The sequence below is a fragment of the Zea mays genome, chromosome 8 (genome assembly GCF_902167145.1).
Source record: "Zea mays cultivar B73 chromosome 8, Zm-B73-REFERENCE-NAM-5.0, whole genome shotgun sequence".
Lineage (NCBI taxonomy): Eukaryota > Viridiplantae > Streptophyta > Magnoliopsida > Poales > Poaceae > Zea > Zea mays.
The window spans coordinates 169906524-169934427 of record NC_050103.1 but is presented as its reverse complement, the minus strand read 5'-3'; the positions used below and the strand labels follow the sequence as shown (position 1 = coordinate 169934427).

The window sequence follows — 27904 nt, the reverse complement described above, 5'->3', positions numbered from 1 at the left end:
TTGAGATGAATTGTGGTGTAAATTAAACTAATTTATACCTAAATCCACCTTAATACATGTGGAGTCCCACTATAATTCTACATATGGCAAAATAGGCAACTCAGTCCGAACCTGTCTATTTTGTTCAAAGGATTAAATGTAGTCAAAATTAAATAGAAAAAATCTAGTTCCTTTGAACCCTACACAACTGAACAAGGCAATAAAGAATGGGCCAATCAATATTTGGGCCACGACGTGCTAGCCCACGAAACATGGTCTCGCCATACGCACAAAATATGTTATCTTTAGCCACTCAATCTTTAAGAGCTAGTTTGGTGATAAGAGAATTAGAGAGTATGTATGAGAAAAAAATTTCTTGCTATTTAAAATTGAATAGCAAAATATTTCACCTTATATACTCTCTCTAATTCTCTTGCCGCTAAACCAGAGCTAAAAAGCAAAAAAGTTGGTCCAGCGGACACGATAAACAAATCCTCGTTTTTTAACCGTTGGCTCCTTTCTTCACGCACAAAGACCAGGACGCACCACAGTTGCAAATTCCTATCCACACGCGCACTAAGGCGGGGCCACATGAAGGAACAGGGCTGGGAGACGCATGCGGCTATTGATGTCCAATAAGCACGAGGCTCGTGAGCCCGGCACGAAGCCCGTTGTTTGGGCCCGGTCTGAACCCGGCACGGTCCGGTTCTATGCGGGCCCGGGCCGGCCCGGCACGAATAAGCGGGTCGGGCTCGGATAAGAAACTAGGCACGATGGACTAGCCCGGCACGACCCGTTTACCTCTAAGCCCGTTAAGCCCGCTTGTTTTACACTAAAACGTGCTTACCGGTCCGCATAGCCGGTTTTTCGGCCCGTTTTTTCGTGCTAAACAGCCCGGCCCGGTCCGTTTAGGCCCGCTGCGGGCCCGACCCGGTTTTCTAATCGTGTCTGGCGGGCCAGGTCCAAAACGGGCCGGGCGGCCCATTTGGACATCTCTACATGCGGCCAGGCGTGGTGGCATGGTGGGGCCCACGTAGTGCGTTGCGTGCAGCAATTTTTTTTCCTGCGTCTGAGAAAACGGATCGCCTCTCCTCTCGGTTTGGTGGCAGGAGCAGTGGAGGCTGGAGGCTATGGAGCATGCGACGCAGCAGCAGGCTACAGGCCAGGCCACCGACGTGCTGCGCGGCGCGGTCCCAGCGCAGGCACGGTTTCTGGCGTCGACGAGACACTTCCAGTGTAGCGCGTGCCCGGCTGGCGTAGTCCCTCCGGTAAGGTACGGCTCCGGTCAGCCACGACTCTCGGCGTAGGTGCGCTCCCCGCGAGCCACCGACGCGGGTGAGGCCCCAAAGTGGGCGTAGCACCATGACGATGTGTATAGATCGCCTCAGCTGTGTGCAGCATGCGTGATGGTGGGTGATGCAAGCAAGGGGCCGGGGCAGCTCTTACGACTAGCTAGCAGCCGCAAGGATGCAAATGCAAGCAACAACAACGTCCAAATAAACTACTACGCTATCTACATCTGTTCTCTACTCCCCTCTACCTACGTACACCATCTCAATTCGCAGGCAGATGCATCTCTCCCGTTTGTTTAGTCGTCTAGATCGCGCCGGTCCTTGTCGAAGCGGCCGGCCGCCACCACCTCCATTGCCGGCCTTGCGTGGGCAGCTAGCTAGCGACGACCAAAGCGATGCGACGCACCGCGCCACGCCACGCGCTCCTTCCTCCACCTGCGTACGTATATAAATATATTAGAGGCACCTCGCGCCCTCTGCGCCGGCCAGTTCACCGCCCATCTCGATCGGTAAAATTGCACCGGCGATCGACGTACGGTAGGTCGGTAGTAGCAGCAAAGAAACTAACCATGAGGCAGGCGAGGCCGTACTCGGGGATCTTCTGCGGCGGGGTGTCGGCGCGGACGGGCCCGCACGCGCTGCCGCTGGCGCGCATCAAGAAGATCATGAAGCGCTCCGCGGGGGAGGCGGCGGCCGCCGCGGACGGCGGCGCCAGGATGATCTCCTGCGAGGCGCCCGTTGTGTTCTCCAAGGCGTGCGAGCTCTTCGTCGCCGAGCTCACGCGCCGCGCCTGGGCCGCCACGCTCGACGGCAAGCGCCGCACCGTGCACAGGGAGGACGTCGCCACGGCCGTGCACAACACCGACCTCTTCGACTTCCTCGTCGACGTCGTCACGGCGGACACTGCAGGTGGAACCGGCGGCGGCGGGCACGACGGCGACGGTGACGGCGCGCTCTAAGCTGCATGGGGACGATTTTTCAGCCGTTTGCTTGTGCCTAATTAAGAAAACTACCTGCCCACACGATGCTCTGGTGCAGTGACTTGTACCAACTTCTCTCATGCAACCCCATTCTCTGATTCTCTGAAAATGATACGAACCCCAACCAATAAGCACAGCGCCGACTGAAAACGTTGAGAAATTCACGTGATTTCAGTTTCAGCGGCCTTTGTGAAACGCAGGGTTTCACTAAAATTATGTCACAAAAATTCGTTTAAACGGCAGCTCAACCAGATCCATGGCCTGCTTGTCACCTCCTCCCTCCGCCGCCGCCGTGGTGCACTGCCGCGTCGTCAAGGAGGTGCTCGCCGCCGTGCCGGCGTCGGCTGCTTGCTGCTAGCGGTCTATGTCTCTCGTGGGTCGCTGGGTGACGCGAGGAGGATGGGTGTTCGACGGTTTCCGTGTGACCGAGCCAGGTCCGTCGGCCACTCCAACAGGATGGCGTCGATGTACGTCAAAGCCGGAGACACGAGGAGTAGAGATGGCCAAACGGGCCGCCCGGCCTGGCCCGGCTCTAGAGATGGCAATGGGTACCCGAAACCCGAAACCCGATGGTTTTTTACCCCATTAGGGTACGGGTTTGGGTCAATTTTCATACCCATGGGTTTGTTAACGGGCATAAATCTGTACCCAGCGGGTTTATGGGTACGGGTTTGTTCCTATAGTACCCAAACCCGTGAACCCGTGGGTTTTTTAAACCCGACCAAACCTAGTGCATATTGTCATTTTATTTTATAAATGAACAACAAACTTGTTATTCCTTATTTACTTCATATTTTTTATCAATTGGTGAATGTATCAGTAGTCGATGAGAGTGTTGCTTGCTTGATATTATAGTTTTTACTAGCGTTATATATGTGGTGGATGGATAACTTAGTGCAAGGTCACTTAATTATACAACTTATTATTTGTATTTCATTCTCTCTACTAATAATTTTTATACCAAATCATGAACTCGTTGTTCATTACATAGATTTTGGATCATGATATCATTAATCATTACGATACTTATTGATTATAAGAAGAACAAGTATATTGGAGATGAAACCCGCGGGTAACCCATGGGTACCCGTTAACCCGATGGGTACGGGTTTGGGCAAAATCTCAAACCCGTCATGGGTACGGGTTTTTTAATGGGCATAGATATTTTTCACGGGTACGGGTTTGGGACGGTAAAACCCAGCGGGTTTGTACCCGTTGCCATCTCTACCCGGCTCGATCTGGGCCCGGTGAAGCTCGACCCGTTTTGGGTCCGGCCCGCCAGACACGGTTAGAAAACCGGGCCGGACCGTCTAAGCACGCATGTTCAATTTCCTGTCCGAGCCCGACCCGCAGCAGGTCTAAACGGGCCGGGCCGGTCCGTTTAGCTCGAAAAAAGCGGGTTATACGGGCCGGTAAGCACGTTTTAGTGTAAAAAAACGGGCTTAACGGGTTTAGAGGTAAACGGGCCGTGCTGGGCTAGCCCACCGTGCCTAGTTTCCTGTCCAAGCCCGGCCCGCTTATTCGTGCCGGGCCGGCCCGTACCTGCATAGAATCGAGCCGTGTCGGGCTCGAATCGGGCCCAAACAGCGGGCTTCGTGCCGAGCTCGCGGGCCTCATGCGTATTGGCCATCTATAATGAGGAGTGCGCGGGAGGTGTTGAACGTGATGGCGGTCAGGGGCGTCGTGTCGTGGAACGTGATGCTTACCCCGTACATCAAAACAGCGGATGTCGTGGCGGCGAAGGAGTTGTTCACGACGATATATATACTAGTGTATGTCGCGCGCCCTGCGCACGAAATTAAATTCGTTTCTCAGACCTTAAATTGCACATACATATTATATTTAAATTGAATATAAAATATGACTACATATATGCTTAAATAATTTTCGATTTGTTAATCTGTCTGGAAGCATGTATTTGATAATTATTAATCTATTGAGCACACATCCCCTTTTATGAGAGAATCAACCAAGAGCGATGGTAGAATCTTAAAAGTATCATCAACAATCAAACGGAGCACATAATTTTACGCTTAACCCAAAGGACAAAATGTGATGGAGAACTAAAATTCATATTTAGAATTTGACATGCCATTCCCCCCAAGGGAATAAGTTCAAGAGACCATACACATGAAGATAGAAGTAATCAGCCAGAACTGCTTCTAAAAGGCATTCAATATACTGGTCATATGTGGGGTGGACAATCCACACATTCGTAGTCACCAAATGCCTCCAAAAAGTTACCGATGACTTCTAGATAAGTATGAATCGAAGTCAGAACAATGAGGGAAAAATCTGCAGGAACACCAGGAACAATTCGCTCACCAGTGGTTCTCGCGGCGGAGATGGACCTAACGCGGAGGCAAAGCGGGGTTCCTCACCTGTTTCTCATACGCTGCAGCAAGCGCGCGCTACTGAGATTGAGAAGAACGTCGGACGGGAGGAGAAGAAAAGTGCAGTCGGACGGGAGGAGAAGAGAAGTGCGGTTGCACGAACACCTAACTCGGTCAGCCAAATTTTTATGGGCGCTCTCTAATAGTAGCTGCTGAAGAGATGTGCGATTGCGTTGCGAGACGAAGAAAATAAATAAATAATGTTATCCGCCTAGCACTATCATGTATGCGTCACATGTTTTATGGAGTTTTCTTTCATAGCCGACAGGGGCGTTGTAACTTGACGTTTTAAAAAAAAAGTAAAGAAAAAAGTTGTCCGTTCAAATGAAATCCAATGAACAACATGAAAAAGGTGATGTGGCCACCTTGGTTGAGCTCCTTGGTAAAGTATGGTTCTACTAATGCCAAAAGGGGCAAGAGATATGCCCCTTTTAGTTTGAGAGCAACACTAAGCAAAAACAGCTGGTGACAGAAATAATATCCTTAAATCCCCTTCAATTTGCCTGGTTTGATTAGATTAGTTACTCTTTTTCATAACTAAGGTGGTGTACTATAGTTAATAGTTAGCTGGTTTGATTGGATCGAGTATCCTACGCTGCGGTGGCTGCTTCTGTCGACAGCTAGTATGTTGGTTTGGGATATAGTGGTGGGAAACCTGAACTCCACCCTCTACAAGTCAGCATTCCTTGATTTTAGCAGGAAAAAAAGAATGTCTCTAAGGTATTCAGATGCAAACGTGTTCTTGTTTGTCATGTATGTAAATTATTCCAATGATTTTAACTTGGGTCGGTGTAGAAGGTAACCAGCTGTTCGTTGGTCAACGAAGAAGTCATGAATCTCTACAACTATTAAGACTCATCTGTAGACTGCCCCCGCCCTACCCAAAGCCTACCGCACGCCAGCCCCGCGCGAAACCTCCGCACGCCCGCATGTCCCCCGCATCCGCCGCGGATCTCGCCCCCCCCCCCCCCCCCCCCGCGGATCTCGCGCTAGCCCACAACCGCGTCCCCTCCCACGCGCGATGGAATGCCCCTCCCACCACAACCGCGCAGCACCATCCTGGGCACGGCGCCCCGCGCGGGGCCTCGACGAAGAGGAGCTCGGCGGAGGCTGCGGAGGGGAGCGGCGAGAAGGAGATGAGCAGCGCGGGGGAGGAGGAGAAGGAGAGCGACGCGGAGATGAGGAGCGACGAGAGCAGGACCGATAGCAGCGGCGCCGCCCACCGTCGACCCCGCGGGAGGCGAGGTAAGCATAATCCTCGTTGTGGTCGTAGTTGGCGTAGACGACCTCGGCGTTGACGGAGCCGGATCCCGAGTAGGCGAAGTACGTCGGGAGGACCTCCGCGGAGTACCCCCGCGCGCGGCCCCGAGCTCAATCTGTCGTCGCAAGCACGAGGCCACGAGGGAAACCGCAGATGGCCCCCGCCGGGGGCAGCAGCAGCAGCCCATGAAGCGGCCCCGCCCCACTGAATTCTCAGGTCCGTCTGCCCCTTCCCCACCCGCCCTCGATCTGCGCTGCTGTTCGCGGTTGCTGCCTGCCTGGTGCCCGCTCGATCTGTCCGTGGCCGCTGGCGCTTAGGGTTTTAGCGGCTCGCAAGCGACGTTGGTGTCGCGCTTCACGACAATCCCTTGCGCGGTCTCCTTGTTTTTGCTCGACCCGCCTCTGTCAACGGGGGTGTGGGCGCTGGCTGATGCGTCGAGGACTCGAGGTGATAGGGAAACATCTGTGCTCAATCTGTCCCAGAAGCAGGGGATAGGGAAACATCAGCTCTCTGTCTTGAAATCGTTGCCACGGATCCGCGGGAAGATCATCTCTCTTCTCCCAAGTGCAGAAGCCTAAGACCTCCTTGTCTTCGCTTACCAGCTCTGCTCGCCACGATCTGTCTCCCCCGTCGGATGATGCAACTGACGTGGGTATACTCTTCGGTGTTTTTGTGTGATGTGGTTGTCTTGCCCTTCACTCCACCCAGACCTAACATGTCCCGCCCCTCATCAACCATTCAGCTCATTTGACAGAGGTAGTGTTTCTCTTCTAAAGTTTCTACTTTTCCTGTAGGCAAAATTTTTATGACTGCAAACAATATGTGTTATAATGTACTGCCTCTGTTTTTATTTATTTGACGCCATATAGTTCAACTTTGTGCTGGCAGACATCAAATAAAAACGGACGCAGGGAGTACTGCTTAAAGACCTGCTTGACTTTGTTTTGACCTTTTGCAGCACTGACAGCCAAATAATGCTCCTGGGTTGTTTGGTCAAGGGAGTCTACCACTGGCTTATGGAATGGTATGCTGTCAGACAATTGGGTTCTGAGCATGCATGTGTTTACTCTTTACTACATTTGATTGCTTGTTATGGGGTTCAAGAGTGGTTTATATTTGGAGGCAGTACTTGGTTTACCATACAGTAGTTGTTTGTGGAAGTCAAATTGACTTGTTTATGTTAACGTACCACTTATTGCTCAGTGCTGATAATGTATGTTCTTGCAGCATCATGGATCGATGTATGGTCCTGGATCCTACAAGGGACGCCAGTATGGTAGCAAATTTGGTGGCACTACTCCAAGTTGGAGTTCTGTTGGCCGCAGATTTGGTACTTTCAACTTGAGTGGCAATCAACAAAGGGGGAGCATGTCTCGCGTCCTTTACCATCGACGACTGGCTTGACAACTGATAGTCGCCTAGAGGGGGGGTGAATAGGGCGAAACTGAAATTCACAAATATAAACACAACTACAAGCCGGGGTTAGCGTTAGTAATAAGGAACGAGTCCACAAGAGAGGGCGCAAAACAAATCCCAAGCGAATAAGCAAGTGAGACACAGAGATTTGTTTTACCGAGGTTCGGTTCTTGCAAACCTACTCCCCGTTGAGGAGGCCACAAAGGTCGGGTCTCTTTCAACCCTTCCCTCTCTCAAACGATCCACGGATCGAGTGAGCTTCTCTTCTCAAATCAAAGCCGGGAACAAAACTTCCCCGCAAGGGCCACCACACAATTGGTGCCTCTTGCCTTGATTACAATGGAGTTTTGATCTAAAGAACAAGTGAGAAAGAAAAGAAGCAATCCAAGTGCAAGAGCTCAAATGAACACGGCAAATCACTCTCTCTAGTCACTAGGGCTTTGTGATGAATTGGAGAGGATTTGATCTCTTTGTATGTGTCTAGAATTGAATGCCTAGCTCTTGTAAGTGGTTGGGAAGTGGAAAACTTGGATGCAATGAATGGTGGAGTGGTTGGGGTATTTATAGCCCCAACCACCAACTTGACCGTTGGTGGAGGCTGTCTGCGCGATGGCGCACCGGACAGTCCGGTGCACACCGGACATGTCCGGTGCCCCCGCCACGTCATCACTGCCGTTGGATTCTGACCGTTGAAGCTTCTGACTTGTGGGCCCGCCTGGATGTCCGGTGCACACCGGACAAGTACTGTTTGCTGTCCGGTGTGCCAGTATGGGCGCGCCTGACTTCTGCGCGCGCTGTGCGCGCATTTAATGCGCCGCAGGTAGCCGTTGGCGCGGAGTTAGCCGTTGCTCCGGAGTCGCACCGGACAGTCCGGTGCACACCGGACAGTCCGGTGAATTTTAGCGGACTAGCCGTTGGAGTTTCCCGACGCTGGCGAGTTCCTGAGGCTGATCTTCCTTGGCGCACCGGACTGTCCGGTGAATTATAGCGCGAGTGCCTCTGGAAATTCCCGAAGGTGACGAGTTTGAGCTGGAGTCCTCTGGTGCACCGGACACTGTCTGGTGGTGCACCGGACACTGTCCGGTGTACACCGGACAGTCCGGTGCTCCCAGACCAGAGGGCCTTCGGTTCCCACTTTGCTCCTTTGTTGAATCCAAAGCTTGGTCTTTTTATTGGCTGAGTGTGAACCTTTTACACCTGTATAATCTATACACTTGGGCAAACTAGTTAGTCCAATTGTTTGTGTTGGGCAATTCAACCACCAAAATTAATTAGGGACTAGGTGTAAGCCTAATTCCCTTTCAATCTCCCCCTTTTTGGTGATTGATGCCAACACAACCAAGGCAAATATAGAAGTGCATAATTGAACTAGTTTGCATAATGTAAGTGTAAAGGTTGCTTGGAATTGAGCCAATATAAATACTTACAAGATATGCATGGATTGTTTCTTTCTTATATAACATTTTGGACCACGTTTGCACCACATGTTTTGTTTTTGCAAACTCTTTTGTAAATCCTTTTCAAAGTTCTTTTGCAAATAGTCAAAGGTAAATGAATAAGATTTTGCAAAGCATTTTCAAGATTTGAAATTTTCTCCCCTTGTTTCAAATGCTTTTCTTTTGACTAAACAAAACTCCCCCTAAATGAGATTCTCCTCTTAGAGTTCAAGAGGGTTTTGATATATCATTTTGAAATACTACTTTCTCCCCCTTTTTGAACATAATAGAATACTGATTGATAATATTCAACACTAAGTTTTTGAAATTGGTGGTGGTGCGGTCCTTTTGCTTTGGGCTCATTTCTCCCCCTTTTTGGCATGAATCGCCAAAAACGGAACCATTAGAGCCCTCGAAGTACTATCTTCCCCTTTGGTCATGAAATAAATGAGTTAAGATTATACCAAAAACGAAGTCCGGTCCTTTTGCTTTGGGCTCTTACTCTCTCCCCCAAAGACAAAGTCCTTTTCTTTGACGCTCATGCTTTTCTCCCCCAAGAATGGAGAGTGACTTGGAGCGTCGGCGATGGTTGAGTTACGGAGTGGAAGCCTTTGTCTTCGCCGAAAACGCCAATTCCCTTTCAATATACCTATGACTTGGTTTTGAAATCGACTTGAAAACACATTAGTCATAGCATATGAAGGAGATATGATCAAAGGTATATAAGTGAGCTATGTGTGCAATCTAGCAAAAGAAATTGCGGGAATCAAGAATATTGAGCTCATGCCTAAGTTTGGTAAAAGATTGTTCATCAAGAGGCTTGGTAAAGATATCGGCTAATTGATCTTTAGTGTTAATGTAAGAAATCTCGATATCTCCCTTTTGTTGGTGATCCCTTAAAAAGTGATACCGAATGGCTATGTGCTTAGTGCGGCTATGCTCGACGGGATTGTCGACCATTTTGATTGCACTCTCATTATCACATAGCAAAGGGACTTTGGTTAATTTGTAACCGTAGTCCCGCAGGGTTTGCCTCATCCAAAGCAATTGCGCGCAACAATGACCTGCGGCAATGTACTCGGCTTCGGCGGTGGAAAGAGCGACCGAATTTTGCTTCTTAGAAGCCCAAGACACCAAGGATCTTCCCAAGAACTGGCAAGTTCCCGATGTGCTCTTCCTATTGATTTTGCACCCTGCCCAATCGGCATCCGAATAACCAATCAAATCAAATGTGGAACCCCGAGGGTACCGAAGCCCAAACTTAGGAGTATAAGCCAAATATCTCAAGATTCGTTTTACGGCCGTAAGGTGGGATTCCTTAGGGTCGGATTGGAATCTTGCACACATGCATACGGAAAGCATAATGTCCGGTCGAGATGCACATAAATAGAGTAAAGAACCAATCATCGACCGGTATACCTTTTGATCCACGGACTTACCTCCCGTGTCGAGGTCGAGATGCCCATTAGTTCCCATGGGTGTCTTGATGGGTTTGGCATCCTTCATTCCAAACTTGCTAAGAATATCTTGAGTGTACTTTGTTTGGCTTAGGAAGGTGCCCTCTTGGAGTTGCTTGACTTGGAATCCTAGAAAATACTTCAACTCCCCCATCATAGACATCTCGAACTTTTGTGTCATGATCCTACTAAACTCTTCACATGTAGATTCGTTAGTAGACCCAAATATAATATCATCAACGTAAATTTGGCATACAAACAAATTATTATCAAGTGTTTTGGTAAAGAGCGTAGGATCGGCCTTTCCGACTTTGAAGCCATTAGCAATAAGGAAATCTCTAAGGCATTCATACCATGCTCTTGGGGCTTGCTTGAGCCCATAAAGCGCCTTAGAGAGCTTATAGACATGGTTAGGGTACTCACTGTCTTCAAAGCCGGGAGGTTGCTCAACATAGACCTCTTCCTTGATTGGTCCATTGAGGAAGGCACTTTTCACGTCCATTTGATAAAGCTTAAAGCCATGGTAAGTAGCATAGGCCAATAATATGCGAATTGACTCAAGCCTAGCTACGGGTGCATAGGTTTCACCGAAATCCAAACCTTCGACTTGGGAGTATCCCTTGGCCACAAGTCGAGCTTTGTTCCTTGTCACCACACCATGCTCATCTTGCTTGTTGCGGAAGACCCATTTGGTTCCTACAACATTTTGGTTAGGACGTGGAACTAAATGCCATACCTCATTCCTAGTGAAGTTGTTGAGCTCCTCTTGCATCGCCATCACCCAATCCGAATCTTGAAGTGCTTCCTCCACCCTGTGTGGCTCAATAGAGGAAACAAAGGAGTAATGCTCACAAAAATGTGCAACACGAGATCGAGTGGTTACCCCCTTATGAATGTCGCCGAGGATGGTGTCGACGGGGTGATCTCGTTGGATTGCTTGGTGGACTCTTGGGTGTGGCGGCCTTGGTTCTTCCTCATCCTCCTTTTCTTGATCATTTGTATCTCCCCTTTGATCATTGCCATTATCTTGAGGTGGCTCATCTTCTTGATTTTGTTCTTCATCAACTTGAGCCTCATCCTCATTTTGAGTTGGTGGAGATGCTTGCGTGGAGGAGGACGATTGATCTTGTGCATTTGGAGGCTCTTTGGATTCCTTAGGACACACATCCCCAATGGACATGTTCCTTAGCGCGATGCACAGAGCCTCTTCATTACCTATCTCATCAAGATCAACTTGCTCTACTTGAGAGCCGTTAGTTTCATCAAACACAACGTCACATGAGACTTCAACTAGTCCAGTGGACTTGTTAAAGACCCTATATGCCCTTGTGTTTGAGTCATAACCAAGTAAAAAGCCTTCTACAGTTTTAGGAGCAAATTTAGATTTTCTACCTCTTTTAACAAGAATAAAGCATTTGCTACCAAAAACTCTAAAGTATGAAATATTGGGCTTTTTACCGGTTAGGAGTTCATATGATGTCTTCTTGAGGATTCGGTGAAGATATAACCGGTTGATGGCGTAGCAGGCGGTGTTGACCGCTCCGGCCCAAAACCGGTCCGGTGTCTTGTATTCATCAAGCATGGTTCTTGCCATGTCCAATAGAGTTCGATTCTTCCTCTCCACTACACCATTTTGTTGTGGCGTGTAGGGAGAAGAGAACTCATGCTTGATGCCTTCCTCCTCAAGGAAGCCTTCAATTTGAGAGTTCTTGAACTCCATCCCGTTGTCGCTTCTTATTTTCTTGATCCTTAAGCCAAACTCATTTTGAGCCCGTCTCAAGAATCCCTTTAAGGTCTCTTGAGTTTGAGATTTTTCCTGTAAAAAGAATACCCAAGTGAAGCGAGAATAATCATCCACAATTACAAGACAATACTTACTCCCGCCGATGCTTATGTAAGCAATCGAGCCGAATAGATCCATGTGGAGTAGCTCAAGCGGCCTGTCGGTCGTCATGATGTTCTTGTGTGGATGATGGACTCCAACTTGCTTCCCCGCCTGACATGCGCTACAAATCCTGTCTTTCTCAAAATGAACATTTGTTAATCCTAAAATGTGTTCTCCCTTTAGAAGCTTATGAAGATTCTTCATCCCAACATGGGCTAGTCGGCGGTGCCAGAGCCAACCCATGTTAGTCTTAGCAATTAAGCATGTGTCGAGTTCAGCTCTATCAAAATCTACTAAGTATAGCTGACCCTCTAACACACCCTTAAATGCTATTGAATCATCACTTCTTCTAAAGACAGTGACACCTACATCAGTAAAAAGACAGTTGTAGCCCATTTGACATAATTGGGAAACAGAAAGCAAGTTGTAATCTAATGAGTCAACAAGAAAAACATTGGAAATAGTATGGTCAGGTGATATGGCAATTTTACCCAATCCTTTGACCAAACCTTGATTTCCATCCCCGAATGTGATCGCTCGTTGGGGATCTTGGTTTTTCTCATATGAGGAGAACATCCTTTTCTCCCCGGTCATGTGGTTTGTGCACCCGCTGTCGAGTATCCAACTTGAGCCCCCGGATGCATAAACCTACAAAACAAATTTAGTTCTTGACTTTAGGTACCCAAACTGTTTTGGGTCCTTTGGCATTAGAAACAAGAACTTTGGGTACCCAAACACAAGTCTTGGAGCCCTTGTGTTTGCCCCCAACAAACTTGGCAACGACCTTGCCGGATTTGTTAGTCAAAACATAGGATGCATCAAAAGTCTTAAATGAAATGCTATGTTCATTTGATGCAATAGGAGTTTTCTTAGGCAACTTAGCACGGGTTGGTTGCCTAGAGCTAGATGTCTCACCCTTATACATAAAAGCATGATTAGGGCCAGAGTGAGACTTCCTAGAATGAATTCTCCTAATCTTGCTCTCAGGATAACCGGCAGGGTATAAAATGTAACCCTCGTTATCCTGAGGCATGGGAGCCTTGCCTTTAACAAAATTAGACAAGTTCTTAGGAGGGGCATTAAGTTTGACATTGTCTCCCCTTTGGTAGCCAATGCCATCCTTAATGCCAGGGCGTCTCCCATTATAGAGCATACTTCTAGCAAATTTAAATTTTTCATTTTCCAAGTTATGCTCGGCAATTTTAGCATCTAGTTTTGCTATATGATCATTTTGTTGTTTAATTAAAGCCATATGATCATGAATAGCATCAATGTTAACATCTCTACATCTAGTGCAAATAGATACATGCTCAACGATAGATGTAGAGGGTTTGCAAGATTTTAATTCTACAACCTTAGCTTGTAACATATCATTTTTAGTTCTAAGGTCGGAAATTGTAGCATTGCAAATATCAAGATCTTTAGCCTTAGTAAGCAATTTTTCATTTTCAATTTTAAGGCTAGCAAGAGAAATGTTCAATTCTTCAATCCTAGTAAGCAAATCATCATTATTATCTCTAGGGTTGGGAATTGAAACATTGCAAACATGAGAATCAACCTTAGCTAACAAATTAGCATTTTCATTTCTAAGGTTGTCTATTGTTTCATGGCAAGTGCTTAGCTCACTAGATAATTTTTCACATTTCTCAATTTCTAGAGCATAAGCCTTTTTAACTTTAACATGTTTCTTATTTTCTTTAATTAGACAATCCTCTTGGGAATCCAAAAGGTCATCCTTTTCATGAATAGCACTGACTAATTCATTTAATTTTTCCTTTTGAGCTATGTTAAGGTTGGCAAAAAGGGAACGCAAACTATCCTCCTCATCACTAGCATTATCATCACTAGAAGATTCATATTTAGTGGAGGAGTTAGATTTAACCTTCTTCCGTTTGCCATCCTTTGCCATGAGGCACTTGTGGCCGACGTTGGGGAAGAGAAGTCCCTTGGTGACGGCGATGTTGGCGGCGTCCTCATCGTCGGAGGAGTCGCTTGAGCTTTCGTCGGAATCCCACTCCCGACAAATATGGGCATCGCCGCCCTTCTTCTTGTAGTACCTCTTCTTCTCCTTTCTTCTCCCCTTCTTGTCGTCGCATCGGTCACTGTCACTAGATATGGGACATTTAGCAATAAAATGACCGGGCTTACCACATTTGTAGCAAACCTTCTTGGAGCGGGACTTGTAGTCCTTCCCCTTCCTTTGCTTGAGGATTTGGCGGAAGCTCTTGATGACGAGCGCCATTTCCTCATTGTCGAGCTTGGAGGCGTCTATTGGTTGTCGACTTGGTGTAGACTCCTCCTTCTTCTCCTCCGTTGCCTTGAATGCAACGGGTTGAGCTTCGGATGTGGTGGCATCATCAAGCTCGTTGATCTTCCTCGAGCCTTCGATCATGCACTCAAAACTAACAAAATTCCCGATAACTTCCTCGGGGGTCATCTTAGTATATCTAGGATTACCACGAATTAATTGAACTTGAGTAGGGTTAAGGAAAATAAGAGATCTTAGAATAACCTTAACCACCTCGTGGTCATCCCACTTTACGCTCCCGAGGTTGCGCGCTTGGTTCACCAAGGTCTTGAGCCGATTGTACATGTGTTGTGGCTCCTCCCCTTTGCGAAGCCGGAACCGACCGAGCTCCCCCTCAATCGTTTCCCACTTGGTGATCTTGGTGAGCTCATCACCTTCATGCACGGTCTTGAGTAAATCCCAAATCTCCTTGGCGCTCTTCAACCCTTGTACTTTGTTATACTCCTCTCTACTTAGAGAGGCGAGGAGTATTGTTGTTGCTTGAGAGTTGAAGTGCTCGATTTGGGCCACCTCATCCTCATCATAATCCTTATCCCCTACGGACGGTACCTGTGCACCAAACTCAACAACATCCCATATACTTTTGTGGAGTGAGGTTAGATGAAATCGCATTAAATCACTCCACCTAGCATAATCTTCACCATCAAAAGTTGGTGGTTTGCCTAATGGGACGGAAAGTAGAGGTGCATGTTTAGAAATGCGAGGGTAGTGTAGGGGGATCTTACTAAACTTCTTACGCTCTTGGCGTTTAGAAGTTACGGAGGGCGCGTCGGAGCCGGAGGTTGATGTTGATGAAGTGTCGGTCTCGTAGTAGACGACTTTCCTCATCCTCTTGTGTTTGTCCCCTCTCCGACGTGGCTTGTGAGAAGAGGATTTCTCCTTCCTCTCCTTGTGGTGAGAAGAAGATTTCTTCTCCTTCCCTTTGTTGGAGGAGCTCTTCTTCTTCTCCTTCCTCTTAGTGCGGGACTCTTCCGATGAAGTGCTCCCGTGGCTTGTAGTGGGCTTTTCGCCGGTCTCCATCTCCTTCTTGGCGTGATCTCCCGACATCACTTCGAGCGGTTAGGCTCTAATGAAGCACCGGCCTCTGATACCAATTGATAGTCGCCTAGAGGGGGGGTGAATAGGGCGAAACTGAAATTCACAAATATAAACACAACTACAAGCCGGGGTTAGCGTTAGTAATAAGGAACGAGTCCACAAGAGAGGGCGCAAAACAAATCCCAAGCGAATAAGCAAGTGAGACACGGAGATTTGTTTTACCGAGGTTCGGTTCTTGCAAACCTACTCCCCGTTGAGGAGGCCACAAAGGTCGGGTCTCTTTCAACCCTTCCCTCTCTCAAACGATCCACGGATCGAGTGAGCTTCTCTTCTCAAATCAAAGCCGGGAACAAAACTTCCCCGCAAGGGCCACCACACAATTGGTGCCTCTTGCCTTGATTACAATGGAGTTTTGATCTCAAGAACAAGTGAGAAAGAAAAGAAGCAATCCAAGTGCAAGAGCTCAAATGAACACGGCAAATCACTCTCTCTAGTCACTAGGGCTTTGTGATGAATTGGAGAGGATTTGATCTCTTTGTATGTGTCTAGAATTGAATGCCTAGCTCTTGTAAGTGGTTGGGAAGTGGAAAACTTGGATGCAATGAATGGTGGAGTGGTTGGGGTATTTATAGCCCCAACCACCAACTTGACCGTTGGTGGAGGCTGTCTGCGCGATGGCGCACCGGACAGTCCGGTGCACACCGGACATGTCCGGTGCCCCGCCACGTCATCACTGCCGTTGGATTCTGACCGTTGAAGCTTCTGACTTGTGGGCCCGCCTGGATGTCCGGTGCACACCGGACAAGTACTGTTTGCTGTCCGGTGTGCCAGTATGGGCGCGCCTGACTTCTGCGCGCGCTGTGCGCGCATTTAATGCGCCGCAGGTAGCCGTTGGCGCGGAGTTAGCCGTTGCTCCGGAGTCGCACCGGACAGTCCGGTGCACACCGGACAGTCCGGTGAATTTTAGCGGACTAGCCGTTGGAGTTTCCCGACGCTGGCGAGTTCCTGAGGCTGATCTTCCTTGGCGCACCGGACACTGTCCGGTGTACACCGGACTGTCCGGTGAATTATAGCGCGAGTGCCTCTGGAAATTCCCGAAGGTGACGAGTTTGAGCTGGAGTCCTCTGGTGCACCGGACACTGTCTGGTGGTGCACCGGACACCGTCCGGTGTACACCGGACAGTCCGGTGCTCCCAGACCAGAGGGCCTTCGGTTCCCACTTTGCTCCTTTGTTGAATCCAAAGCTTGGTCTTTTTATTGGCTGAGTGTGAACCTTTTACACCTGTATAATCTATACACTTGGGCAAACTAGTTAGTCCAATTGTTTGTGTTGGGCAATTCAACCACCAAAATTAATTAGGGACTAGGTGTAAGCCTAATTCCCTTTCAACCCAGATCTAGGGTCCTTCCTCCTCAAGCAGGAGCGCGGCGCCATGGTATTGGGCGAGGGCGTCAGTGCCGCGCATGCTTGAGTTCGCCGAGCGCGCTGCCAGGGTGCTCGAGTGATGCGATGAGGGCGTCGAACTCGAGCTCACCATGAGTCTCCACATCGCTGCTGCCATCCACTGCGGGCTCGATCGCCACGCCAACGCCATCCCCGTCCTCGAGCGCGCCATCAAAGTCGTGAAGCCAACACAAGAACCGTCTGCCGACAGCGAGCCTGAGGCCGGTGCAGCCAGCGGCGACGACGACCAGCAGCTGCAATCTGTCGAGCCCAACTAGAGGGGTGAGTGGTGCTGCTCCTGATGAGATCGCTGGAGGCTTAATGGAGATGTTTGTGCCATTCAGAAAGCTGGTGGAGAGGGTCTCATGTCAAGTGTTACCATGCAGTGTTTAAGAATTGCTTCGGTAAAGGCTGCTGATATAACAAGCAAAATAAAGAAAGCAGTAAGTAACCCCCTCAGATTGATGACTAGCCGAGGTGCCCATGTGTTGATATGGTTCCCAACAAAGTTCAAATCAAAGCATGCTTATGATGTAAAATGAAATATAATTAAATTCAACTAGGCTTTTCATTAAGAAATTATTTCTCTACTTACACAGTGATTCTGTTGCGTGCTTTCTTAGCTGGAAAATGTTCACCGATATTACATAAGCATCTGAAGCAGATTGTTTTGCACATTTAACCCTCCTCGATCTCTGCCGGTATTTAACCCTCCTCGATCTCTACTTTGGGATGTTGAAGCACAACCAAATATACATGCTGTCCTAGGAGCAAGCGAGTCTCGCCCTGATCTGGTATGATTCATTGTTTTGTTCAGTGTGCCAGATATACTCTTCTTTGGCACAGGGCTTACTAGCATATACTGTTTGTTCAGATATTAACAGGACATAAGGAAAATGAGGAATTTGCGCTTGCCATGTGTCCAGCAGAACCATATGTCCTATCAGGAGGTTAGCCTATTTTCATCTTGTATGTTTGTGTTTTTCTACTATTTTGGGAGTCAACTATTTATCCTTTGAACATCACGAGCACAAATTTTGGGTCCACCTAACTTCCATTCAATGGCAATATGTTTCTTTATTGTATTGGCAAGTGTCCTTCCCCTTAGGATGCCATGGCAACTTTAAGACACAAGAAGAATATTTGAAGTGGAACCTTAGTCACCGCCACACCATCTCAGCCTATGTAATAACCATGTGTAAAGTTCAGTTTGGACATAAGATGATTTGTTTGAACTTTTGGGGCTATAAAATTCTGTTTTTCAGCTCAACTAGAAGAACTGTTCGTTTTCAGAATTTATTGATTACTGTGCTTTTGATAAATAATAACCTGTGTTTTGTTCAAATACAAAACTTAAATAGGAAAGGACAAATCTGTTGTCTTGTGGAGCATCCAAGACCATATATCTGCCCTTGGGGATTCCTCGTCTTCTCCTGGAGCATCTGGCAGCAAGCAGTCTGTTAAAACTGCAAATGAAAAGTAGAGCCCTAAAGTTGATCCTAGAGGTATATTTCATGGACATGACAACACAGTTGAAGATGTTCAGTTCTACCCTTCCAGGTAAACTGTGTTCTCTGTTTTTCTGGGTGCCTTCAAAACAACTATTGGACATACATAAGCAGGCATGTACTCCAATTTTTAGATGTTCATTGTTAAAACATGTCTATTTGTTTAATGATATTATTGTTAATTAAGCTAGGATCATCGGGCTTCTCTGTGATTGCTCCTAATTGCCTCCTTGAATTTGGATGGTTTCTAAATGCATATACACAGGGATCATTGCAACTTCTTCAAAATTCCCCAGGTTCTCCACGCTCTCGCCCACTACAATGCCAGACACCCTGTATGTCTGCCCTTTAGTACTAGATCGCAAATATCTGCATTATACTACAATGTCGTGGACATGACCTAGCTTAATTGGAGTATGCATTGCAGGGTGGCGAGTTCGATGCTGTGAAGCCCCTGAAGCAGAGTCGCGTGGGATTCCGGGGCCAGGCATGGTTCCATATCAACTTCTGGGCTCGCCCCCGCAGCAGCAGCAGTAATAACAAGACAATCAAGCGCTTCTTTGCTGAGGTGCACTACAAGCCAACCTCGATCAGTAGCCCCTCATCGTCTTCGTCATCACTTGCAATAACTGCAGTTCCTATAGTTGAAATATGCATCATTATCGGTAAGCTAGCAAGATCCTCCTCCTCAACTTGTAGAGATCAGATCAGACATACTGTAATGTGTGTTGGTTGCATTGTGTATTGTGATATGCTACATGCAGAGGAACCTCTATCCCAATATAGGCGTAGCTGTGCCTTTTGTCCCAGCTACCGGGACATTTTACACCCTAAGGGCTGCCGTAAGTTCGTCTGTGGAAATGACAAGGACCTGTTTGAACAGCGATTGGACCCTTGCTGCTGCACTGGTATGGGGATTGGGAAGATGCCATTCACTGCCCGCCCAGACATGTCTGCTTTTCTCAACATCAGTCCTAAGTAGGAAGAAGAAGACAAGAAGAGAGTCCGGGGGTTCAATGTCAAGGCTGACCGGGGTCCTTCATGCCTCCTCTCGTATCTTTAACTTCAAGACCATGCATGTCCATCATGTGCACATATGTATGGAGTGGAGTATATAACTAGCTAAGCAGTGAGATTGAATGAAGAATAAATATACTTTACTAGGTGTTGTTTTCAGAAGGAACAATTTTGGGTCGAATTCCCACAGTTAGGGATATGGTGATGGTGTGATAAGCCACATATTGATGTACTATGCATTTTGATCAGATCTGTACGGTGTGGTTCACCTGAATTATTTGCTAATTTGTCAGTCAGATTTTTCATCGGTCCGATTTGTAATTATCAAGCAAGATTTATTAGGCCTATCTAAGTCATCTATTGTTATCTGGTTGCAATTGGCTCAGTTCAGTGTCGGGCCTCCTTGTGTGTGGACAGGTTACCGGGCTTGTGTTTATAGACCCGATCTGTTTTTTCCATGTGAGCCCGACCATGGTCTTTGGTCTTTCTCATTTATGGCCTTCTGTAGCAGTCTGTCAGCATATAGAAATATAACACATCCTGGAAGTGCTCTCAAGTTTTATCTCCAGGTGAAATGTGACTCCATCTTTTCTGAGTCGATTCGACTGATAGCAGGATATGTAAGTATTTGCCAGTGGCATAGTTTGTTTGTTGTTGCCCAAAATAGGTTCCTTGATGGCTTTTGGTGTCCTGCAAGTTCACTCTGGCACCAATGTGGGATGCTTGACTGGTGGTTGCGGTGCTGTTTGCTCCAATTCAATGTGCATGGAGATTCGAGGACGGAGGAGAGCTTCGTGTCCTGGCCTCTGATGTGCTTCCCATCCTCATGTGTTGCTTCAAACCTGAAGGTGTATGTGGTTTGTTTCTACCTGTGCAACTTGTTCATTGTAAGGTGTTATAGTACGTACGACTATTAGAAATTCTTCTTTGAAATACAGATGCCGGTCTAGCTAGCTCATGTTGATTTTTTAGTGCTTCAGTTGAACTAAATTCTATAATATCTGTGAGATTAAGCTTAGCCTATAAGTAGATAGTGTCGCTTGCTATGCAATCCTAATATTAAGGGTTGATAGTTATAAGAATAATTTGGCTATGGAGAGAATCCGGGGAACTATGTGTAGATGAGGATGAAGGAGTCCGTAGGGTTTAGTATCTAGGAAGTAATAGATTCCTACTATCATGATGGCTCAGTCGATTCTGTGATCACGTTGATTTCGGATGGTTTTCACCAAAGCGGCTCTCACAAAAGAAGGTCGACAAGCTGAGTGTTTAGCAATCTACAACAGTTTCTGGTGGCTAGAAGTTGAAAAAAGATGAAACAAATATGTCTTGAAATCTGGCTACATTAAATAATCTAGCTTAAATAAGTTGAGAGGCAAACAAACAACATAGATTATTAGAGTGAATTATATAATCTATATACCTATAGTATGATAATTCATAAGAAGATCACTAGGTGAGCGCCCGTGCCGTCGTGCGTTGCAACGAAGACATATAATACACACATTTTATATATAAGTCACTGTGATATTATATGTCCCCGTTGCAACGCACGGGCACTCACCTAGTCGTTTTATTATGCCTAAAATTCTAACCGTATGTGCTGGGATGGCTCCGTCATGCATGCCGAAAACCGTGTACGTACAAGCAAATGACTATTGTGCTGATCAGCTCACCATATGTACATATGGACACAAAACGTAGCAAAACCAAATAAGTTTTTATTTCGGTGCCAGCGGCACCTTTGCTTCCATCCAGCTGCATTCTCCCAGGTGAGGCATCTCTATGTCTGCTCTCTCTCTCAATTCGTCATCCCCAATACAGATCATATATCTACTAGTCATTATACTAAACTATTGTTTTTTTTGTGTGTTTCTGGCGCCATCACACTGTTGGGAGTTGGCCAGCGGAGAGACTAAAATCAAGCAATGGATGATGTGCATGATGCGGTGTTAGTTCTGAAGATCAACTAGCTATATACAGCACAGAAATGCAGAATAGTATGAACATCGATCACAACTCACAAGGTACCAGAGCTACATAGACTGGGCTATTGTTTTTTTAAGGTACAGGTTTACTTGTCAACCAAAAAGAAAAAAAAAGGGAAATAAAAAAACTGAACTTTGTGCAGACCATGTCTACAGTCAGAAGCGACTTGAAGCAGAAAAACTATGCCAAAAGTATGGTTCTACTAATGCCAAAAGAGGCAAGAGATATGCCCCTTTTAGTTTGAGAGCAACACTAAGCAAAAACAGCTGGTGACAGAAATAACCTCCTTAAATCCCCTTCAAATGCATCACACCTAAGGAAAACTTTATTACTGATGGCAAAAGCGAGCAAGATATCTGGCCCTCTTAATTTGAGTGCAAATGCTGAGGAAAAGCTAGCTGGAGTAGGTTTCTTCAAACGCAGCACAGATCAAAAAGTCAATCATTAATGGCGTTGAGTCAAATGATCACCTGCAGCAGAGCAAAAAAATTGAGAGACCTGTCAAACAGCCTGTAGGCCACCCTAGCCAGACATTAAGCCTGGCCAAGAACGATCATCTGCAGCTCCAGACAATGCACCAAGGCAAAGAGTCCTGGCCGTTAATCACGCTCTGGCCCACAGGTCAAATTCTCATCAACCAGGTTTAAGTACTTGCCTTCTTATTAATCAAAGATGCAACAGTACGATCCTATAGAACAGATCCTGTTCAAGTAAGGTCGTGCTGTGAGTTACCAAAGCTAAATTTTTAAGCTGGCTTCTACGCATGTGAGCAACCGAGATGGCACTAACCGGTGGGACTGGCCAACATACTGCGTCCTGGGTCGGCCCATTCTGGTATCCTACATGTGGGCTTCGGGTCCAGCCAATCGAGGCAGTAGTAGCTTGATGCCTCACCTGGATGAAAAAAAGGAAAGACTGATAACCTCAGCTGATCCCTAGACGAGGCACAAAGCTCAATCTTTAGCCCATGTGCAATGCTGGATGTTGCCGCCACATGGTTGCTGTTGATCTTGGCAGCGAAGCGAGGGTGGCCTGCAGATCAGTGATGATGCTCAGCTTAGGAAATCTTAATACAAGCTCGAAAGCATTTGGGTAATGGTGGCTAAACTACTAGTAATTACACTCTACGCTCACCTTTTAGTCACCTTCAGAAATGTAGTTTCTGCATAGTGCCTCCTTCTGAACTATTGGCTCATTTTTTTTTGTTTCTGTCGTCATCACACTGTTGGGCCCGTGTTGATTCAAGGTAGTTGAGGTTTCTGGCATCATCACATTTTTGGCCAGCGGTGAGACTAAAATCAAGCAGTGGATGATGATGGCATGCGGTGTTAGTTTTGAAGATCTACTAGCTACATACATCGCAGAAATGCAGAATAGCATGAGCATCGGTCACAACTCACAATCACAAGGCACCGGAGCTGCATAGACCTGAAGTGGGCATCCAAATTAATCCATGCTTTACCAACATACTTAGATGGAATTCAGAAATCATGGATATATCAAACTATAAAAGCATATTGACTTCAAGAATGATTTAGTTCAACATATTTGGTAATGGTATGGTCCAAATTAGTATTAATATTATAATTTTAGTTCTGTGTTGTCTAATTTTATCTATTATGATATACTGTATAAAAATATCACAAGTTCAAAAATATATATGTTTGCATGCTGAGATTGCATGCGCACTAGATTACATGTCTTTTAAGTCAGCTACACATGATAAAATTTATTAATAGACAACTATTAAAGATATACCACTGTATACTGCTCTGTTATGTTTGGAGAGGCATAGAACGGCTCTATGTTGTACATGTACAATCACATTTATTATCCTGTCTCTTAAGGGTTTTATTAAACACAAAAAATTATAAGAGACGGTCTCTTTGTTACAAAGAGTTTTTCTCTACATGACTTTTATATATATCATCTTTTAATTATATTTATGATGTAATTGATTTTAAAAACGCCCTATTATATCATGCAGTCTTTTAGATTTTTATTGTCTTCAAAAACCTTCTTGTCTTCAAAAACCGATTCAGAGGGCCAGGATTGTACATGAGCAGGTGAAGATAGTTAGTGAAAATAGTATGGCATTATGACACAATGGTCAAGGATCATGAAGTTACTGATCTTCAAGTATCTCTTCAGATACTACAGTTAAAGTACTGAAGCATCAAAAGAAAGGATCACATCCAATATGCCAGCCGGCTACCGACAATGCAATGAACAAAAAAAAAATGTCCCATATAGTAGTATGATGAAAAAAAGATCATTTCCAAACAAGGAATGAATCGGAGTCGAATTACTGCATTCTCTAAATATGAACGTTTCAAACCATGAAACAAAGAGAAACAGACTGATCATTTAGAACAGTTAACATAACTCCCGATAAGCAGATCGTGCTCAAATCTAACTAATGGCAACAACTGCATCCAGCCATGGCACCCTATTTATTTCAATTACTGTTGATAGAAGACACCAGGGGTATATTTTTTCCATTTATCTGCTAACATTTCTCTCAAGGGTCCAATTTCTTCGCCAATTATCCACTGCTCTTTTCACTGTAGCCCTGGCCTCTAAGATCTCCGCGTCTGTGAATTTGTGCTCCACAATTCCTATTGGACCCGGCTGGAGAACGTGGATTACAGTCTCAACATCTTGCTCCACCTGCCTGAGAGAGAGCATCAAGCAAGAAAACGAAAACAAAACCCCATGTCACTTTCAATGAAATTATGGACACATAAATGAAGTATCTATCATATTGGTAGGAGTGAAAGTTAAAACACACCTGATAAGTTGGGGTAGCCTTTGAGGCAACAGTCTCAGGAAAGACATCAACCTAATCTGCATAACTCGGAAGAAGAAGATTACCAAACTCTGATGAACAAGCAGAAATGAATACGACAGATTATCATTCATAGTGCAACATAACAGTATATCTACTTTAGAAACATGAGGAGGTCCCTAATATAGCTACTGAATAAACTGAATTTTGGCTGTTGATTTAGCTATCCTGAAAAGGGCATAAGCTGATTATAGAACAATTGATTACTCTTAGTCACAGCGATCAGACTTCTTAGGGAAGTCCACTAGAGCCAATAAAGTTGTAACTTAGGAGTTCTGGTCTTGAACAACGTCTGTGTTAACTGGCTTCAAATCAAACTACCCATGGGCTCCTAAGGATTTTTTTTGTTTCTCTAATTTTACAGTGAGGGATCAATCAACATGGACCCTGAAACTTGAGGGTTCAGCTTCAGTCTGATCCCAAAATTTCTTCTTTTTTTTCAAACTGCTTAAAAAGCAGATATTGCATTCTACATACTGAAATTGTTCTGTGTCAGCTACATTATCGACTTGTGGTCCTAGTTCCCTTCATCTCATCTCAACACCAGGAAACCTGCCTCTCCTCTCCCACCACACCCAGCAGCCATCCTCATTTGCCGAGATAGGACATAGGAACGCATCACCAAGCCGCCATCTGTGTGTTGAGAAAATCCTATTGCTAAGACACCACTAGCCAGCTGCCATCATCGCGACAGGGAGATTCATCAAGTGAGTCGTGCAGGCCATGGTCTGCCGTGTCCATCGGAGGGACCTGGCCAGAGGGCAGTGGCTGACGACTCGCCAAAATCAATGTGTTGCTAATGCAACAATAAAACAAAATTTACAGTACAGTCTAGGATCCTGTTTGTTTGCTTACAGGATTATATAATCCAGCTTATGGATTATATAAGCACCTAATGACCTGCTTATAAGATTATCGTAATCTAGGTATCTAGATAATATAATCCACCTAATAAGCTGTGTTGTTGGTTTGTCTCTTAACTTATTTGAGATAGATTATATAATCTAGAGAGTAAACAATCAGGGCCTAAAGCAATTCATACCTACAAAATAAGCGGTAATTATGAAAAAAAAAACTTATTTAAGGGTCATCGAAAATACATTGGATTAGATTAAATCTTAACAAAATCGGATTAGATTTGGATTTTGCAGGGGATACGAAACTCTACCTGGGGCCTGTGACAGGGCGCTCGGACTTGCCTTGAGGCGACGGGCAGCGGCGCTGCGGCTATGCTGCTGGGACGGAAATCTTCTCAGGGCGGCGGACCGGCAACTCAGCGTTCCCCGGCGGCGATGCGGCTCTGCTGGCTGCTGCTCGGCTCGGGGCGGGTGGGGGCGGAGTTCTGCTCGCCTGGGCCGGAGGGACGAAGGCGGACGGGCAGCTCGGCGGAGGGACAGAGGCAGCTGGCCGGAGCCGGAGTCGGACGGGCGAGTGGCGGCTGGTTCAGTCGTTCTTCACGAATGCAGGAGGTGGGAGCTGGAGACGGGAAAGTTAGGGATTAGAGTTTTTTTCCGTTGTTGATTTATTATTAGGCAGGGATAAAAACGGGTCGGACGTAGCGGATAAACCCTAAACCCCACGACACCGCTAGGCCCCCTTTAATCCCTCGTGCAGCGCCCCTCCACTTTGGGGGTGGTGGCGGAGGGCTAGGGATGAAAACGAGACAGGTACCGGGTTGGGTACGGATACAAGTAGCAAAATAACTCGAATTTTCGGATACGAATATATGTATTTTTGTTGTCGGGACGGATACAGTGACCACAATAGATTGACCGATGCTAGCGTTGGTTGAATCCAAAACTGTATATAGTATGTATGTATTTCACAGCAGGAATTCACTTGCAACTGAGTTGGTTTTTTTGATCCGAGAACAGCACGTGGTTAGAGAATTTATGCTTCATAAAAAAACATACCCACTTGAACGATAATATTGTTATACCTAAGTTAAGAATCGCAGTCCAAACCAAGCAATCTGAATCGCATAGACCTAACCACAACCCAATGAGAACTAACTTCACCAGTGGGTGGAAGAATCGAGAGAAATTTGCAGCTGCTTACAACTATTCGCAACCTGCAAAGCGATCCAAATCGCCCAACCTGCAACCGCCCAACCCCTGCAGACGTTTTCAGTTAGGCAAGCGAGCGGCGCGGAACACCTTTCTTGACACCATGATCTAAACGTCCCTCGCCGGAAATTGAATCCACTAAACTAATCAAAAACAACATTAGCGATTAGCGGGCGATGGTGCTGCTACCTGCTTGGATGTTTCCGGGACGAGGATGCCGCCGGCGGTCTTCTTGGGCTGCACCAGCTTCTCCACCAGCACCCGGTTCAGCGACGGGAGCAGCCTCTTCGCCATCGCCGCCCGCCTCTCGTTTCCCTTCTTCTTGCGCAGCAAGACAAAGAAGAAAAAAGCTCAACGCTTCCACAGTTCCACTCGCGGCTCGCCTCACCGATAAACCTGGGTCCTGGGTTTAGGGTTTTATGAATGGGTGCGATGGCCAGTGGAAAAATTACGAGCCTGTCCCTGGGAGATGTGCGCCGCACCGCCGCAACGTGGCAACGTGCTCCCGGCTCTCGGCTCTCGCGGGTGCCCTCTAGAACGTTCTTCATCTTCATTGGCTGGTCTGGGCCGGGCCTGATACCCCGGATGGCCCACTTATTTCTCTAACAAGAGTTTCTAGGCCCGCTAAAGGCGAGCTTCTGCTTCTTGATACCTACCGCCCATTTAGTCGGGCTGTGGCTGCAGGGTCCCAGAACACGATCAAGAGGCCCAATCCAGCAGGTTTGGAGTGCCGCCGCGGCGACTTTCAGTGGCCACACTGCAGTAGTCCTTACTCCTTAGCCTTTCCATCTGGCAAGTCGCTGTTCGATTTTCTCCACTACTGGTTGGATATGATTTTTTTGGAGCGAGCGAGTGAACTTTGCAGCATTTTGTAGAGGCTTCCAGTTTTCAGGTTTCGGTTAGGCTCGATCAGGGGGATTCGTCTCACGTCGCTTGGTCAGAGAGGGATATTGGGCTGATAAGTTGCTGAAGCTCTATAAGCTCTTGGGTAGCTGTTGTACTAAGACGATCCTTGAGATGACAGATTAATCCTTCGCTCAACACTTGATTTACTGACTTGGAAGCAGTCTTGGCATGGCTGGCCAAAGATTAGAAGCAGTCAATTATTGGGACACAAGAGAGACAGTTGTCCAACCAGAAGTTTGTGTTCATGTCATTGCCTAGGGTGACTGTGGTAATGGCTCTATAGATGGAGATGATTTGTTGCAGGGTGTCCTAGTGTTCGCCAGCAGGCTTGATGGCGTTGGTTTCTTGAATTTAAGCAATCCAGGAGGATCTGGCTGGTAGTCTGGCCTCCGTTCTCAAATATTTATAGCACGTTAGTTTATTTTTTAACTAAACGTGATAAATAAAAAAAGAACGGTATAGAAATTGTGAATTAGCTTCAGTAGGAAGCAAGTGTTTTGCAGACTCGGGTTTTTGACACCAGACCTCCCTGACGCTTTACCTTTACACATAGTTTCCCATGCCACCAGGCTTCGGGCTCCTAGGGCTCCATCTTTACCTGTCCAAAGGAATGAGCGACGACAAGAGTCCATAGCCATGATAACAGCTTGACTGCTTGAGGAAGTTTTGTTGAACACATGA

At 46.5% G+C, this 27904-nt stretch overlaps 3 protein-coding genes, 1 long non-coding RNA gene and 1 other non-coding gene across 10 annotated transcripts; 3 read left to right on the top strand and 2 right to left on the bottom strand.

The window, feature by feature from the left end:
* The first annotated feature begins 1335 nt into the window (after positions 1-1335).
* Positions 1336-2467, top strand: LOC103636395 (uncharacterized). The gene has a single exon (XM_008658751.3). The coding sequence runs from the start codon at positions 1667-1669 to the stop codon at positions 2228-2230; it is 564 nt and encodes a 187-aa protein (XP_008656973.1). The 5' UTR covers positions 1336-1666; the 3' UTR covers positions 2231-2467.
* A 15147-nt stretch (positions 2468-17614) lies between these two features.
* Positions 17615-18374, top strand: LOC103636393 (uncharacterized). The gene is made up of 3 exons (XR_557978.4): positions 17615-17683; positions 17764-17839; positions 18251-18374. It is a non-coding gene; the product is annotated as an uncharacterized lncRNA (long non-coding RNA).
* A 274-nt stretch (positions 18375-18648) lies between these two features.
* Positions 18649-19852, top strand: LOC109941944 (uncharacterized). Its single transcript, XM_020543222.2, has 3 exons — positions 18649-18732; positions 18825-19062; positions 19162-19852. The coding sequence occupies exons 1-3, from the start codon at positions 18649-18651 to the stop codon at positions 19377-19379; spliced, it is 540 nt and encodes a 179-aa protein (XP_020398811.1). The 3' UTR covers positions 19380-19852.
* Positions 19853-21898: 2046 nt separating this feature from the next.
* Positions 21899-22123, bottom strand: LOC111590056 (small nucleolar RNA U3). Its single transcript, XR_004852347.1, has one exon. It is a non-coding gene; the product is annotated as a small nucleolar RNA U3 (small nucleolar RNA).
* A 1416-nt stretch (positions 22124-23539) lies between these two features.
* On the bottom strand, positions 23540-26768 carry LOC103636392 (uncharacterized). Of its 6 annotated transcripts, none has more exons than NR_183619.1 (4): positions 26507-26758; positions 25420-25727; positions 24195-24250; positions 23540-24073 (listed from the first exon to the last, which is right to left on the bottom strand). NR_183619.1 is itself a non-coding variant. In XM_020542310.3 (4 exons), exons 3-4 carry the CDS (start codon positions 24239-24241, stop codon positions 23906-23908), a joined length of 219 nt encoding a protein of 72 aa, XP_020397899.1. In that variant the 5' UTR covers positions 24242-24250; positions 25420-25727; positions 26507-26720; the 3' UTR covers positions 23630-23905. The 6 variants fall into 6 exon arrangements, 5 of the variants coding, with proteins under 5 accessions (NP_001288499.1, NP_001403179.1, XP_020397899.1 ...); XM_020542310.3 differs by having other exon boundaries at positions 23630-24077; positions 26507-26720; NM_001301570.2 differs by lacking the exon at positions 25420-25727 and having other exon boundaries at positions 23540-24077.
* Between the last annotated feature and the right edge of the window lie 1136 nt (positions 26769-27904).